This window comes from Arvicanthis niloticus, chromosome 3, assembly GCF_011762505.2.
Source record: "Arvicanthis niloticus isolate mArvNil1 chromosome 3, mArvNil1.pat.X, whole genome shotgun sequence".
Taxonomy (NCBI): domain Eukaryota; kingdom Metazoa; phylum Chordata; class Mammalia; order Rodentia; family Muridae; genus Arvicanthis; species Arvicanthis niloticus.
In genome coordinates, this window is record NC_047660.1 from 42,181,302 (window position 1) to 42,199,515 (window position 18,214).

At 40.9% G+C, this 18,214-nt stretch overlaps 1 protein-coding gene across 4 annotated transcripts in view; it reads right to left on the reverse strand.

The window, feature by feature from the left end:
• Positions 1-11,684: 11,684 nt before the first annotated feature.
• The window catches only part of Epsti1 (epithelial stromal interaction 1), a 98,265-nt gene continuing 91,735 nt past the window's right edge, over positions 11,685-18,214 (reverse strand). For all 4 annotated transcript variants that reach the window (XR_013109251.1, XM_034498220.2, XM_076930691.1 and 1 more), the window contains one exon: positions 11,685-12,214. Coding sequence is in view for 3 of the 4 variants with exons in the window: in XM_034498220.2 (XP_034354111.1) it covers positions 12,206-12,214 (9 nt within the window). In the remaining variant the exon portion in view is untranslated. The remainder of the gene's footprint in view (positions 12,215-18,214) is intronic.

An 18,214-nucleotide genomic window follows, 5' to 3' on the forward strand; every position in this document is an offset into this window, starting at 1 on the left:
TATAAGTTATTTTTTTAAGGGAAAATATTTCTTGAGACAGAGTTGGAATATGACTAATTTATCAATCCATCACTACAACTGAAGCTAAGTTGTCAATTCATAAACATTCAAAGCTGATTAGGGCTAGTTTTAATGTCTCCTTTCACTCTCAAAGGTGTCCTCGCTTGAAATACAAATACTTTGGTCATCCTAGCTATAAGAGTCATCAGACACCCCACACTTGAAAAAAAAAATAGAGCTTTCTGGTTTTCCTTTCTGGGGAAAGTATTAATAATCATAGGAAAGACAGTCCTTGTCCTCATGGTGGACTTTTAAATGGGGGCAAGAGATGCCACTTATTGACAGACTTTTCTTTTTTCCACCCTTCATCTCTACACACACACACACACACACACACACACACACGCACGCACGCACGCACGCACGCACTCACGCACGTGCATTCAAACAAGGATAAGAATAGGAAATGTCCCCACAAACAAAGATTAGGAATATGTGGTTCACAAGCAATGTGTGCAGAAAAGCTAAAGATGACAGGCTTGATGGACTCAAGACTAGGTATTGTACAAGAAGAATCAGGGAGGAGAAAGGGGAAGGAAGAGAGGGAAAGAAAGGACAAAGAGAAAAACAATCCACAACTGTCAATTACCCAGACTTCCCCAAGGACTCTGCCATCATTTCCATTCAGTTGCTTAAATATTTTCCTAGATATTAGATTCCTCCAAAACAGCCTGGTTTGCTTTCTTTCTTTGGGGACTTGAAATACAACATCCAGTGTCTCTTGGCCTTCAGCGCTCTGGTATGTCTGGCTTTGCAGGTTGGCATTGCTTTCTTCTCAGCCTTCAGTAGTGGTTCTTGTAATCATATCTATCTGGGGTTCTGAGAACCTCGTGAAGTTAGCTGTCCATGTCTTTCACTAGATTTGGGAGATGCTCTGCTATGAGTTTTGAATAGGTTCCATATGCCTTTGGCTTTTTACTTTGGCCTCTCCTTGCAGCTGCAGATTCTTAGGTTTGATCTCCTGGTCGTTTCTGAGGGCTCATGAATGTTGTGGCTATGTTCATTTGTCTCCCTTTCTTTGTTTCTTTCTTTCTTTGTTTCTTTCTTTCTTCCTTCCTTCCTTCCTTCCTTTCTTTTTTCCTTCCTTTTTGTTGTCATAATGTAGCACTCTCTGTACCTTATCATCCATTCTGGACATTTTTGCTTTGTTTGATCAGGTCTATCAAAGTTGCAATTTTAAAACCTATTCAGCTCAAACATCATCCTCTACTGTCCTAGAGATGATTTATTCCTCTCCTTTGGACACCAGCTGTCTTCGGAAAGCCCAAATTTCATGTGCTATTTATAATTGCCTTGTTGAACCCATTCTTTTCAATAAATCATGTGATTTACATAGACATTATTCTAATTGTTAGGTGCCACTCTTCCAACACTAAACGTTTCATGAGGGCAGGATTTACATTTCATGGAATGCCGAATCACCACGAGCATATCCTATAATGGAAAATAAAATTTCCCAGCCCAGAAAAAAGATTTTTCTCCAAGATAAAAGAGAATTTAAATAATGTTATTGACTAAGAACTTAACCAGAAAAATCTTTAGCAGAAAAATATGCTAAAAAAAGGGGGGGGGGGTCTCATTTGTTGACAGCTTAGTGGATACAGCCCTCACCACATTGTGTAGGTTTACTGATCTGCAGTCGGGACTTCCGGAGCTAGAGCTGACTTCTGACACAGATTTGAAGTCCTTAATGATGCATTTCAAAGAGATGGTTCCTGAATTTTGAAGGAAGCGCTTGTGACTGTAAGGCAGGCTGGATGTGTGTTTACAGACATTTGCACCCGGAACGCAACGGTGAGACGTGTTTAGACAGAGAGAAGGCGGAGTGGAGACGTGTCTTCCAGATTTTAATAAGGAGAATTGTGACTTTCACTTCTACTTTGAAACTGCTTTTACCCTTTCCGCGCTTGATGTTTGTTGACTAAACAAATAACTGAATTCAGACGGCAAGCACTCAAGAGGAAAAACTGTCATGCTTGTTTTCCTGCACAAGACCAGCACAGTGTCTGTGGAAAGGGGAGAGACGAGTGCATGATTCCAACAGCCATAAAGCCATCGCTACATTAAGGTCTTGAAATATTAAGGGAGAGAATAGCGCATGTGGCAGATGAGCTGAACTGGTTATGAATTCCTGAATATCCATAGAACATCTCTAAACATACATCAGTGAGTCAGATAAGGATTGAAGTAGATACCCAGGGCCCTATCCAGCTCCGAATTCTTTAATTCCTGCCTCACAACATTTGTATTTCTTCCTTTCCCATCAGGCAGAGCTGTCCCTGCTTGGCTGGGTAAACCCTAAACCCGTGCACTGTCTTCTCTCGGCCGCCTGCTCTACAATTCATTCACAGCCAGAAACAGGCTCATTTGCAGGGGACACAAGCTCTTGCATAATCTCTTCACCCATCGTGAGCTTCAATTTTCTCTTAACAATGTTCACACTCCCCTATTTGGTCCAGAGATCACTCTCCTTGACAGAGAAGACAGCAGCAAATGGAAGAAAAGGAGTTCTGCTTCTCTGTGTCATCCATCAACATCACACTATTTGGCCTCAAGCGGCTGGCCCCTTCCTTGTTCCTGCTCTGAACTTAAAAGCCCTCTACTATCCCTCAAATGCTTCTGTTTATTCTGCCCTTTGTGCCGCCTGATCTCTTTCTCGATTTCGCTCTCGCTCTCGCTCTCGCTCTCTCACTCTCTCCTGTCTGTCTCTGTGTCTCTTTAACGTGTGCGTGTTTTGGGGAGGGTACACACACCTATATATGTGCCCACAGAGGCCTTTGTGATAGGGTCTCCTACTGAATCTGGGGATCACCATTTTCTGGCTGGGTGGGCTGGTCAGCAAGCCCCTGCAATTCCCTTGTCTCCCCAGACTGCCATCCTCACCACCCTGACACCCCTATTTCTCTTTCACATCATCATTGGCAATCTCATGGAGTGTTTTTGGTGAGATGTGAAGGAACCTGGTTCTAAATGTCTCCCCAGCGTATGGATGGCCAAGGCAGAAGTATAACTTCAAAGGAAAATGTACCATAAAAATATAATGGAATTTTTGTCAGCCCTAATGAAAACCAAAGCTATGTCACTGAAAGATAATAGATATAACTGGAAAAAATAAATGAAAATATATAAATGAATTAACCCAATCTCAGAAATACAAATATTGCATTCCCTCATTTATGGTTATTAGATTTTTATACAGACACTTTTTTTAAAAAGTGTGTGTGTTTGTGTGTGAATGTTTGTGTGTGTTTGTGTGTGTGTGTGTGTGTGTGTGTAATGAAAGTTTAAAAAAGAAACATGTAGGGATAGGTGAGTGACGAGAGAAATGGGGATGAGACATGAAACATAGCCTTAAAAGGAATTGTAGCTGCTGAGGGAAACCATATTGTCAAGATCCTTTCCTGACTTCTTTAAAATCTACATTCTCCAACTACGGATACTGATCTCAGCATCCCCAGCTCACTCTTTTCTGCTGGTACAAATCTCAAAGTAATTATTACCTCCATCAAATTCCAGCTCTTCCCATCACACCGTAGAAGCAGGGTGCCAGAGACAACACCATAGTCCTTTCTGACTGTGGTGGATGGTTGTGAAGCTGGGGCAGGGAGTCTGTGTGGTGAGCTATAGATCACAGAAGTGCAATTCTTGCCAAAGGACTGTGCAAGGATGGAGGGAGACTCCCGAGGGCAACTTGTGTACCTGGCAGGTGGTCTCTAGAACTATGAGCAAAGTGAGTGCAGCAGTCTTAGTAAGGCCAGGATCCCTTCACTTCGCACTAACTCAGAGCTTCCCTGGCTAGTCTTCCACCTTGCCTTCATGCTGACGTAAGAGCATTTTCTGTACCAGCTCATGGGAAGGCTGTCCTGTGTGGTAGACAAGTAAGAGATGTATCCGAGGATTCAACACTAGTGAACAACAGGGCAGGATCCCTGTCATCACCCAGAAGCTCAAGAGACTTTACCTCCTCCTCCAAAGGGTTACTGCTCACCATCCATATCCATGGAAGGACTGGCCTTGCCAGCATCCTTTACATATACCAGTGTGCAAAGCTATGTCAGTGGTTGCCCGTAGAAGGGCCTGAGGTTATTCCAAATGTCCAGTGTAGTCTGGTATTCTTAGACCGAGAGTCCCTACATCCTTGACTGTCACATAGAGTTGGCATGCCAACTGTAAGAAACTCCAAGAGCATGAAAGCTCTTCTCTAGGATGTCTCCTGTCCTGCAACTTATCCCCAACTTCATACTCAACAACAACCATGTAGGCCCTGGGGTGGTATGCTGTTTCTCTCTCTCTCTCTCTCTCTCTCTCTCTCTCTCTCTCTCTCTCTCTCTCTCTCTCTCTCACACACACACACACACACACACACACACACATTCCTGCACCCACATCTGTACACTATGCTTTCCTCCAGTTCCTTGTACCATACCCCTTACCAACCAACACTGTACTTATTTCTTTCCACCAAAGGCAGTTTTATTCCTGGAACCAATCAATCCATTCACTCAGCAAATCCTCCCTGTGTGGCCTATGAACTGGACACCATACAAAAGCCTGGGAGTAAAGCACTGAGCAAGATGGAGCAGCATTTTTAGATTTTTTTTTTTTTTTTTTTTTTTTTGGTCTTAGAAGTTCTTGACTTCATCCTCTTCGCCTTGAAATTTCTCAGATTTTCACCTCATGATCATGTCACCATCAGCGAATTCACATATAAAATCCACCTTTGACCTGTCTCTCTCTCCACATCTAGTCATCCACAGTGCCCTGTGCTTTTCTACCTTACAGGGTCCATGTGGGAGCTCCCCTCCCTCTAAGTTCATCCTAGTTACAAATGTTCTTAATTTCTTCTGAGAACATTGCAGAATTCTCTTTCCACATGTCTTTAAAGTAAATGGGGCCTGGGAACAAGAGAGTTTAACTGGAGTAAATGATCACATACATGATGAAATTCATTACTGTGTATAAATAATACATGATGATAATTTTAAAAAGTAGAGATGACCATATAATTTGTTCAGACTAACGGAATGTAAGGAACAGGGATATTCTTTTTTGTGGCTCACAAAAATAGGTAAAAAGTGCTAGCTATGTAATCCCAATTATCTGAACTGAAACCCCTGATTGCATATAAACAAGCCATATGTGATGGGACAGGTATATACTCTCAGCACTCCTGTAAGGAGATGGCAGCATAGGCAGGAGGATTTCCAAGGCTCCCAGGGCAGCTAGCCTGGAGTATTTAGCACAAGAGCAGAAACAAGAGACCCCACCTCAGCAAGGTGACTGATGAGAACAGACTCCCAGGAATTGCTCCCTGACTTCCACCCCCATCCCCAGCCAAACACACATTGTGGCATGTGTCCACTTTCATCCACTCATACGCTTACAAAAATGTATTAACAGAGATTGCACTTATTAGCTAAACATGATGGCACACACACACACACACACACACACACACACACACCTCCAGCTACTCTAGGCTGAGGCAGGCACTTCAGTGGAGCTCCTGAGCTAGGAACTAGTGTGACTAACAAAATAAGATGCTGTCTCAACCACAACAACAACATGTATTATGTCCTGTATAAAGTGTTTCGTTGCCTAGTGGGAGACACTGTTACTGTGTTCTGCTGTAGGGCAAGGGCAAGAGGAGAAGAAGCCTTCCTCAGGCCAGGTCCCTGAGAGTCTGAGTGAAAATGGCTTTGCTTGAAGTGTCACATGGAAAAAAAAAAAAGTATTAAGACTTATTGTGGCCATATATGGCTATCTTATTCCAGCTGGTCCATAGTCTCAATTTGACTCAGACCACTTTCTTCTATGTCTTCTTATTTTATATTTAACACAAAGTAGAACGTAAATATGTTAATGTTGATTTCTGAGGGATTTCAATTCAAAATGTTCAGTGACAAATGTTTCTCTCCTGTTTCTTCTCTTCGTACGAAGCTGCACTTCATTCTAGCGTAGAAATCACTCTCTGGTTTCTAGAACATAAGCGCTAACAAATTTCTAACTAGTGTATACTCTGGTGGTGGTCACTCGCTTAGCATTTTGTGGAGAAGTCACTTTGTCAACAGCTCTGCTGCAGCCTATAATCTTTGGCGACAGATAGAAAAGTGACTCTAGCACATGGCAAGCATCTGAGCAGCCAGCAAAGCCAGGGGGCTGTGACAAATCGGCTGACTGGCCACTGTGTGTGCTGCAGTGCCAGTCTCCCTGCATCTGCTGTCCCAGCAGATGGCACAATATCATGACGATAAATGCAATGAGAGTGTCTCTCCATTTGCCTTATAGAAAAAAAATCTTATGTCTGAGCCTGTAAGTCTGAGAACAGAAAAATAAAACAAGCCCCCCCCCCAAAAGCCTGCATGATGCTTTTAAAACCCACTGTAGAACAACAGTATATTTGAAAAAGACAAGCATTCCTAAACAGAGTACATTCCTTAAAAATAAAACGGCATGAAGTACAGTTATTCTCTGCAGTCCTTATAGTTACTTGAAAGGTTACTTTTTAGCCTCATGTAAATGTACTACATAGGACCCAATACTATTCTATGCACATCAGAACAAAGCTGGTTCCTGCCTGCTTAGTCCCAGTTAGAGACAAGAGCATGCAGCCTTCTTTCTATTTTCTTCCATCTTCTAACTGTTCTAGCACAATGCTGATTCTGACAGCCAGGCTCCCTCAGGCAGCTTTTCATGGGAATAAATAGGTATATCTAATCATGACCCATCTGTTTAATGCCTGCAATTTACAGTCAAGTGTAGACGTGGTATCTGTGGTTATATGCCTCCATTATTTATTTTATCATGGATTATCATAAAATTTTGAGTTTCAACCTGAATTTCTCAGATTTGTACATGTCAAGTGTTTTACTGGAGGGATGTATAGCTATACTTACTATAATGACAATATAATTTTCCACTGATACTTTTTTTGGAAGACAACCAACTTGTAGGCTTCACATGGTTTTGTAAAACAAAATCATTCCAACGGAAAAAGTTCTATGACTGCAATCCCAGTGCTCAATGGAGGAAGCCTCAGCTGGATCATGGGCTCAAGGCCAACCTCAACTACCTAGCAAGGCTAGCCTCAACTACCCAGCACAACCACACCTCAAGAAACCACCAGATGGAAGCATAGTGCAGTGCTTAGAGCATTTGCCAAGAACACTCAAGACCTTCATTCAGGAAGCAGCACTGGTAAGACAATCTGATGCTTTCTTTCCACCTAAACAGAGCATGTAGAAACTATAAGAAATATGTCTCTACTATAGAAATGCAAAAGTAAATAAATAAATAATAGACACAGAATGCTGTGTCAGATCAAGAATGAGATGATTTACCCTGTGTCACTCATAACTAAATCTACAAGGAAGGTGGTGGCATCTTTTGCTTTGTTTGGATGGCCACCAGGACAAGCATTGACGTGTACATTTTAAGACTGATCAAATGGATACCAAGAAGGAATAAAAGACAAAAGATAAGTAAATTGAAATGCATATAGATTGCTGACACCAATAAGAGATTTAGTGCTAAAATCCCCATAAAAATTAGAAGAGTATTTGTGAAAATCTGCTTTACCATGAAAGATCTTTTTGCAAATCTAGTGTGTAGACACCTAATTCTCCTCTTCACAAAGCTGAAGCTACTGAGCAGTAAGCACTCGGGAAGACAAGGTTAATGTCTCTGATGACATTTTTAACTCAATTCATAGGCAAAGACTTAGAAGTCGCTAAAGGTATATATATATCTGAGTGCTGCTGTGCACTTCTGGTGCTGACAAATACTGGCAGAGCATTTTGGAAGACTGTTTTATCACATACATCAAGACCCCCATGCTATAGTCTTCATGCTTATACCCCCACATGATGGCTAATCTTAACTGTCAGTGTGACAGAAGTTAGAATCACCTTGGAGACAAAACTCTGTGTGTGTCCATGATGGTGTCTCCAGAGAGGTTTAGCTAGTAGGAAGTCATACACTAAACTTGGATGACACCGCTTCCTGGTCTACAGTCCCAGCCTGCATCTAAGCGCAAATACATGAACTGAGCAATAGTGTTCACCTCCATCTGCTTCCTGACTTTAAATACAATGTGGCCAGATGCCTCCAACTCCTACCACCATGTCCTTCTCACCATATGGAATGCATCCTCCAACCAAGAACCAAAATCAATCCTCCCTCCCTCCTTCCCTCCTTCCCTCCCTCCCTCCCTCCCTCCCTCCCTCCCTCCCTCCCTCCCTCCCTTCCGTGAACTACTTTTGCCAGGCATTTATCACAGCACTGAGACAAGGAACTAGCATACTGTCCCCCCAAACATATATGTTCAAATCCCCATCTCTACAGTAAAAGCATCAAGAAATGGAGAATCCAGGAGATGATCAGGTCCCAGAGTAGACTCCATGTGAATGGAACCCTTGTCTTACCAAAGAGGTTCACAATAGATCTCTTCCTCTTCTACTACATGGAAACATGACGGTAAGGTCATCAGCTTGAAAGTGCTGTCTCCCCAGATGCTGAGCCTGTGAATTCTGCACTCTCAGACTTTTAGCCTCCAGTATTATAAGGAATAGATAGGCTGTTCATAGGCAAAACAGGTTAAGGAAGCTCCTTAAAAAGCAGCCTGAATGGACTAAGTCACCTCACTACTGTGCACTCCTTATACCACCAGCTGAGACTCTAGGTGCCCACTCCCAGCCAACCAACCATCTACACAGTAGCCGTGGATGTACATTCTGGAAAGGATCTAGAAGGATACATAACAAAGTGTAATTACAACTATCTAGGAATGAAACCCGAAATATGATCCATTTGTTAATTGTGCATCCGTACTAGTCAATATTTATTTCTATAACACATAAATTATTTTACAATAATTTGCTTCTTTCCCAGGGGAAAAAAAAAAGGTGCCTTCAAAGAGCATAGAAATACAGGCAAGACATGAAGATTTCCTATTCAGGGTTACCTTCATATCAAAATGAATTCCAATCGGCTCAACAAGGCTGCTTAAATACATATGGCATAATGGTAGACCCCCTTAGGCAGTGATTTGTGTTCCTTTCCGGGTATCTGCCATCTACATATCTCAAAAAGTTCTTTTAAGAAAATGCTTGCAACCCACACATGTTCAGAATTTCGGCTTTGAGGTTGTAATTTTCCATACCTGCACGTAAACAAAAAAGTGGAACCAGACATGTGAACAAAGAAGAAGATTCAGGCCAACTTCCCCAAGAACCTTCAAAAGAGGAAAGCATCTTTTCCCCTACCCCTGGGTTCACAGTGACTACTGCCATGGTGGAGAATACCATTCCTGAACACACACACCAAAACATGTCTGCCAAGGAGCCTAGCTGGCAGGTGTAGCTGAAGTGGCTTCTTGCCACAGCAGTAAAATGTCTGCTACCACAGCACATTATCAATTGGTTTGGCAGCATTTCCAACCCGGGCTGAAAAATTCAGTTTTCTTCATATAAGGCAACAGCAAAGGTTTTAAATGGACCAAACATTTCCTCTCAGTATCCACGGCACTCACGGCTTCTGTTAGCATGAACAGGGAGGAAAATGTCTGCATTTGTTTTTTATTCTAGAGAAATTGCCAGAATACCATCTGTTCTTTGTCACCTTCACCCCACCCAATATGGAGCTTTCAGCATGACACCATTGCCCTAGTCCATGTCATGGCCCAAGATTTCAATGTTCCCTGAATATAGAGATTTAAAAAATTAATCTTAATAAAGCATTTGGTAAAACAGATGATCTCTTGATGCTGCAAAGTATTATTGGTTGCTTAGCAACCCAGAAACTATCACCTATTTATCTGCCTATCTATCTGCCTATCTGTCATCTATCTATCCACCTACCTACCTATAATCTATCTGTCACATGTCTGTCATCTGTCTGTCTGTAAACAGCTTCACTCCTCCAAGCTTCATCCTATGAAAGACTGGATGCAGTGTACCAAGGAGGATGGAGAGACGGTTGTGGGACTAAACTACACAGTATAGAGATCAATATTCTTTTACTCTGGGAATGATGAGCTTGTTCAAGGTCACAGAGACTGAACAGGAAAGCCTATTAAATTAGGTTACACAGAACACAGAAAAGACAAGTTCCCTCATACGTACAAGTCAGACAGGGGGCTATAGTTGTGTCTAGTTAATTCTTATAAAAAGCATCGGCTTTCTAATAAACAACTTTTTCCACTTTGAAAAGCAGGGAACAATACTAACAAATGTATAAAGACCAAAGGAAGACCCAGTCGTGACCTCTCATTATATCTGATTTATATAGACTGTAAAAATGAGTGTTAGAGTCAGACTCTTTGAGAGCTGTTCATTAAAAATAAAAATGCCTGGAAAGAGCACACTGGCTGGGGCAGCATGACCAACTGGGCTGCCATTTAGGTTCACTCAGTCTCAGCACCTTTAGTCGGTTGTCCCAATACACACTCCATCCACGAGCAACTGGACTACAAAGAGGAGCCGGTGCTGCAGAGCCAGATCCAGGAGCCATAGAAAACCTGAAACATGGCTGTAATCAAAAAAGTCTCGGCAATGGTCTGGTATTTATGGTGCTTCAGACACCGGAAGCCTTGAGCCAGACCAATGACTCATGGCAATGAGTATTGCATGTAGAGCTGTGTAAGCAATACATACATGCATACATACATACTTCACACATATGCGTATGTGTGTGTGTGTATTCTCTCTGTGTATATACACATGCATATATATATATATATATATATATATATATATATATATATATATATATTACATCGCCCACTATACTTTCCAGTGCCACTGGGATGAATGAATTTGTGATGGAGGGGTTGGAAGGATGGAGGAACAGAATGATGCTTATTCTATGGAGAGAGGCTGAACCATGCTGATGTCTGAGGCCTGAGCTGCCGCCATGACCCGTCATGATGCTCATAACCTATACTGCCACTTAAGGCCATCAGGGTCCATGGTACTGCTGTTACCAGTAAAAGCCATGCAAATATCAGAGGCCTGTGCTGTTGCCTGTAGCCATGTTAAAGTCCATAGGCCAGGCTGCCACCAGGAACCAGGCTGATGTCTGTGGCCAGTATTTCTACCGTGATGATGTGCTGATGCCAGAGACCATGTGGAGGTCCACAATCCATGCTCCTGTTGACTATAAAGGGCAGAAAAGCTTCTTCTGCAGTGGTATCGATGGTTATAGACTCATGGTTGAGAAAGAGAGACACAGAAGGCTTTTGTGATAACCTCTCCCACCATGTATATTAACAACCTAAACAGGAAGGCATCGAAGAGAACTCTTAGGAATTGTGATAAGGATGTTGAAATATAGCTCTCCACAAGAGATGACTACTGGCAAGGCGAGGTAAGGCTCATTTTTCTTTAAGGGGCTGGACACTGGGAGTTTGACCATGCTCCAGTGACTATCTAGACAACACAAACTGAACTTGGTTTTATTTATTTATTTATTTATTTATTTATTTATTTATTTATTTATTTATTGAAGGGAGGCCACAAGGATAGTGGGACAGACCTGCAAGGACTGGGAAGTAAGGATGATTGGGATGTATTATGTGAAATTCCCAATTTATCAATAGAAATATTATGTTAAAAATGACCCATTCATACAGAAGTAGCTCAGAATTTATTTGTAAATTTTTCTATTAAAGTATAAGAGATCTTCATTTGGTCACATTCATACCTGAGATTTTAAAAATTAGGAATTTAAAAAGACCCCCAAAGTATCCTTAAAGTTGCTGTAAGAATTAGTACAGAAAAAAATTAGTCAATGACAGAGACACAACCCTATGGCATCCAGGCTCTTACTACCCTGAATGTCACGTGATTCCCTTTTTTACCATTTTACTAACATTGTTCTACTTAACCATTCAATAAAAGGCAGGGAAAATTAGGAAAAAATAAGGTAACATTTTTGTGGTTAAACAGGAGTCAGTAATCAGTCTCTGAGGGTCTACACATCACTAATGACAGAGAGAAACTGGCCAGCCACAACAGCTCAGTTGAGTGGGTGGTCAGTTGAAATTAAGGAATTAAGACAGATGCCAAATAGAACTGCATTAAGGACATGAATCTCATGAGGGTTTTCAAAGGTCGGCTGATGAAGGCCAGATGGAAGTGACTCCTTCTCATATACCCTGAAATAAAAAGAAAACATAAATTACACAAACAGCAAAACTAAACCCAGAACGTGTACAATCCAAAATGAAATCCCTGTAGACTGTCTAAGTGCAGCAGGGTGAAGTAACCTTCTGTGTTTTTGAATGACTGAGGTCCCAGTGAGATGAGCTTCATTTTTAAGTCATAGTACATTTAATTTGCTGCATGGTCTTTGCTGAGAATGTAATGTCTTATCCAACGACACCTTAGTGGCCGTGCTCTTAGACTCAGGCCAACATGGGTCACCAATGTTAGAGTTCATAAATGCTGGCACCTCTATAAGCACAGCAGGGACAGAATGTGAGGCAGAGGAACTGGAATGGAAACTGGAAACGTATTAAGTGGAGTCATGCTGGATTATTCACCAGGAAGGTGACTTCTAAGAGACTCTTGGGGTTGACAGACAGACGGATGTGCTTCTATCTCCTCTGTGTTCAAAGGATCAGCCTTGCATAATACTGGGCCACACAGCACTCGAGATACAAACAATTGTTGGTTTGTTAGCCCTCTAGGAAACTTAAGAGGTCATGGCAAGTCCTTAACTGTCCTTGAAGACAAAGCATTTAGAGATTTGTTAGCATCCATAAAGTCTTGACTGTTATTGTAACTGGAAATATAATTTACAGTGACTTTCAACATGTTCAACACTCAGTACCTCGTGAAAACTAGTATGGAATTTTACAAAATAAAAATGTGTTTTAAAAATATATGAATCAAAATCAAACTATTTAAAATAAAAAAGTGTTTAAGAAATAAAGATTAATCCTGTCTGTCACTCCAACATACACTTACTTGAGCTCTCCTGACCAAGAATCTACATGACATTTCAAGGAACTATTCTTTCTGTGGATTTTATCAAATTTACTATTTTCAGCCTTTTTCATTTTTCTCTCTTTTTTTGGCTTGCTATTGATCCCTAGGTTTCCTCCCAGCCCCATTATTGGGGATATAGCCTTCCTCTCATATTCCTTAGAGAAGCTCAGTTGCCATCCATTCATGTCCAGATAAATGATTTATTTGTAATATACCCTATATGCTAACTTTAGTCTGTTTAGTATTTATAAAATATATCCAGAATAAAAGTCTAGTTTCTGGCATTCTCTTCTGACTCTGGATTGGGTTTCTTTGAGAAACAGGTAGTTTAAATTTTACTGTAACTATAGTTGTTTTCCCCTTTTGATTTATATTTTGGGTCATATAAAGTTCTTCTCTAGCTAAATTTTATAAATAACATCTTTAATTTTCTTCTGAAATTTAAAAAGTTTTTTTTTTCTCTCTTTACAAGCTTGAATCTCCTGAAGCTGATTTTCAAACAGGGTGTCAAGAAGGTGTCTAGTTTCAGATAGATATTAGTGGTCCCAGAAGCATCTGCTACAGAGTCCATTTCTTCCCAAAATGTATTCACCACTTCTCTGTATTACATCAAATCCCACAAATGCTTGGCCTGCTGGTACTAACTGTGAGCCATCCTAAATTAAGTCTTGAGTGCTAATTGGTGTCAGGGGGCCAGTCTATTGTGGGTAATACCATCCCTAGGCAGGTGGAACTAGACTGTCTAAGAAAAGAAAGTCAAGGAAGCAAGAATGATCTCTGCTTCGGTTCCTGCCTTGGATTCCTGCCTTGGATTCCTGCCTTAGATTCCTTTGTGATAGACTGTAACCTATAAGATGAAATAAGCCATTTCCTTCCCAAGTTTTTTTGGTCATGGCACCTATCGCAGCAACAGAAGAACAAACTAGAACCTCAGGTTTGTAATTCTGGGATAGATACAACTTAATGAGGTTATATTTTGAAAGGTCTATAAAATTTTTTATGATTTTTTTTAAAAAATGTATGTTTATGAATAAAAGTCCTTTTGTATCTTTTTGAGAGTTGCATGCATGACTATAATGTATTTTCATCATGTCTACTACTCCCTCTCCAAATCTTCCCCATGTCCCTCAACATAGCCATTTTCAAATTAATGTCTTCCTGCTCTATAATTGTGGCTATACGCACACACACACATGCATGCACACACACACACACCCTACGGAGTTCAATTAGTATTGCTTGTGGGTACTTGGGTTGCTCTATTAAGGGGCTTGTCTTAGAGGAAATGTGACTTTCTGTTCCTCAGAAGCCACCATCTCTCTGTTGTTCTTCAACTAGGGTTAGCACCACATGTGCCCTTCAGCCACCTGTCTGAATGTTGGCTGACATGGTCTCATGCAGGACTCGTCTAGGTAATCACAATGTTGGGAATTCATGGGTGTAACATCCCTATCATACCCAGAAGAGACTGTTTCATAGCAGTCTTCCTGGTCCTCTGGCTATTATAGTCTTTCTATCCCTGACCTTTAGATGTAGATGCCCCATGTGGGGATGAGCACTCCATACTCATTTATGCTTTGCATACTTTGGGAAAGCCCAGTTTTGTTGTTATTGTTATTTTCGTTTGCATGTTTGTTTGGTTGGTTGGTTTTTTTATGGGTACTGGGAACTGGTTCTCATGACCATGCTGCAAGCAGTCTTAACGGAGCCCTCTCTGTAGCCTCCTGGCTACCTTAAATTGTGTCTTAGTTTTGCTCATTATTCCAAGTCTCATTCTTATTTTGGCAAATGCTTCCTACACAGCTATTTTAAATTCAATACCTATTCATTTTTCTATATCAAAGTGTTCGCCTAAATCTTTTGTTGTGCTCATAATGTAAAATCTCAACGACTTGCTCTCTTGTGTGTGCAGGAGGTTCTAGACATGGTTTTTTGTTTGGGGTTTAGCAGCAAACAAAGCAATCCAAGAGACCCATCCTGTGCTCAGAAGGGTTGAAAGCAGTCAGCCGAATGTATTCACAGACATGTGAGAAAGGCATAGTAGAACAGGAAGAATGTTGTGGGAAAACAAAGTGGGCTGGGGGAGGAGCTAAACAAGAAGAGCCAAGGTAATCCTATTAAGATGCTGAGATTCAGGAAAGCAAATGACAATGCTGCTTGAAAGAAGAGCATAAGGAGAGAAGATGTATAAAGGCCCTAAGCTGAAGCAGCCACAAGGAGGCTGATGCTGATAGAGAGAACCATGGCAGGAAAAAGCCAGGAGGTGAAACAGCCCACCTCATGAAGCACTCTGTAAGACCATGCAGAGGATCCTAGTTCTTACTCCAAGCGACAGAGAGAATTCTATGAGCCCTTGAAGGGTTTTAAAGAGAAAATTGACAAGAGATGACCTCTGTTGCTCTCATACTGAGAACAGATTCCAGACATGTAATTGTGAACAGAAGAAAACAATGCAGGTAAATGATTGTCAGGATTTGGAAACACAATGGGAGAAGCTGGTCAGAGGACGATTACAGGGGAGGTACTGGGAATGATTTGGCTCCTGATAGTTAAAAGTAAATTGTAGACATGGAGGTTGACACATCCTAGGAGACAACTAGTTGTGCAAATCTGAGGAAAAGGATTTGGTTGAGAATAGAAATGTAGTAAGTACATAGAAGGTACTTAATTTGTTTAGACAGAACAAGGCCACCAAGGTGGGAATGAAATAAAGTCAGAGATGTCTCTTCCCTGTGGAACAGAGAGATCTAGGAAAGGATAATGGAAAGAAATGGCTACTGAAATATCCAGAATTCCAGGATAGTAGAGTGTTCTAGCAGCCTGCAAAGAAACTGTTTCAAATGGGAAAAAGATTTACCTTGACAAGTTCTGAGAGGCCAGAGATAAGAATTGGAAAGTAGTCATGGATTGTTCACACTGTGGACATTGCCAATGAAAAGATCTTAAAAGACAAACAAACAAAACCTCACTGGTAGGGTGGACTTACATAAAAAATAGACAGACATGATGGTGTACACCTGTATCCCTAAACACTAAGACAACACAGGATGATTGAGAATTCCACCCCAGTCTGAGGTAAGAAGAGATGGCCTTTCAAAAAAGAAGAAATTAAGTCAGAGACAAAAAATTATCAGTAGACTTCATGTTTGTTCATATTACACTGGTGGAATTTTCTACTTTGATGGACTGTTTGGTAATTCAGGAGAGAAGGGTATTAGTGGAACAAAGTGTTCCATCGGGTGAAAGAGGGAATGGCCCATAATTCAGCGAGGCAGATGCTTATAGGTGAGTAGGGATCAAGACAGGAGTCTGAGGAAATCCTCATCATTGGTTCTTTCAAATGAGAGAAGAGTCAAGAACCACCTTAGATTTTGATGTGCCTGTCCTCCTATAAAAATGTTGACCCAATCATTGTCACCAGGTGTCATAAGAACATGGTGGTCTTTTCTTTGATCTTTTGAGTCTCAGAAATAATCTGTGGTCCCCTCTTCAAGGTTTACCAATAGTCACTGGGAAGGTGGCTTGCCAAGAGTCAGTCCCTTAGCTCAATCCCATTTGCTAGGCACTCACACATTCCCATCTTCCCCTGGATCCTGGACGCTTTCCCAGGAGCTTCCTAGATGTTAGAAGCTGTTAAGTAGTGGAGAAATAGAAAGTCAACAGTAAGTTTAGTCCTGAACAAATTTTGATTTCCAAGATGTTTCCTTATGACTCTTACTCACACAATCTTGTGAATGAATCGGCACCATATGTAATACCTCACACAACCCAGATGCTAAGTATCAAAGTGTCCACTCCCTTTCATGTTGTCCAGATTCTGTATGTCATAGCAGAGTGAATCAATATACATTTCGGATAAAAGAGACACATCCAAGATACGTTTTTTACAAATGTGCTTATGGTCAAATATCTTCAACATGTATATTTTAATAATATCTATTAAGTTTAACTTCTAGCTGCCTTCTGGGGAGTCATGCCTAGAGGATTGCTAACATGTTGATTTATCTACAAGGAGCTTCTGCTCTTCAATTATTTATTATGTTATTTATTCTGTAGTTTTCAGATTAAAAGGCACTTGATTTTCTCTGTGTATGTTATATTATATTTTATTTATTTATTTAGAGGTAGGGCACACCACAGCACGCATGTAGATACATGTAGAGGTCAGCTGATGCCTTGTAGGAGAACATTCTTTCTTCTCCCACCTCCACCATGTGGGCCCCAGGGGTCAAACTCAGGTTGTCAGGGTGGATGACAAATACCTTTATCCACTGAGCCACCTCACCAGCCTAGTACTTGATTATTTTGTTAGATTTTGATGATTTAAAAATACCTATTGGATCGCTCCCCTCAAAATATACATGTTTATATGTCTACACACACACACACACACACACACACACACACACACACACAATTACTTTTAAGCTCTCATTCACTTGGGATTCAATCAAACTGCAAAATACACTGTGATTAGTTCTGACTCTGCACATATTGTAGTCACATACAGTTTGAGGTTTGGTTGTTGGTTCAAGGATCTATTGCACACAAAAACACATTAAACACATAAAATTGCAAGGGTTTTTCTTCCCTACAAAATAAGTAAGGGCATTTCATCTTTCAAAAGTACCTTGGGCTATAGTAATTTTTTAAAAAATCATATTGTAGTGAAAAGTTAAGTCCTCATTTCTTTGATGTGCTGGGTTCACAGGGAGGACCCATTCCTAGAGAAGAATGTTCAGTGTTTTCCTAACCGAATTTCACTTCAAATTTCCCTGGGGGGAAAAATGTTCATTTGGCTTTGTTTTGGGTCTAGACAAAGGTGATCAAAAGCTTTCCGGGTCAGACACAGGCTAAGAACAAAAGGCAGATGTCTTTTGTTGTTGTTTAAATTGGTCCAAAGTTAAATGCCCCTCCCCCTTCTTCACTTTCCTCCTCTCTCTGTTTCTTCCCTTCTCCTTCCCTCCCCCTTACCTCCACTCTCTCTTCCCTGTTGAATTTATATTAATTACTTTGGCTGCCCATCACAGCACACAATAATGGTGATGAGGATGATGAGGATGATGGTGATGATGATGGTGATGATGATGATGGGGAAAATTCACAATATACTTTTAAATAAGGCTTATTTTTATTTTTGACTTGGAGTTTTGTTTTTTGTTTTT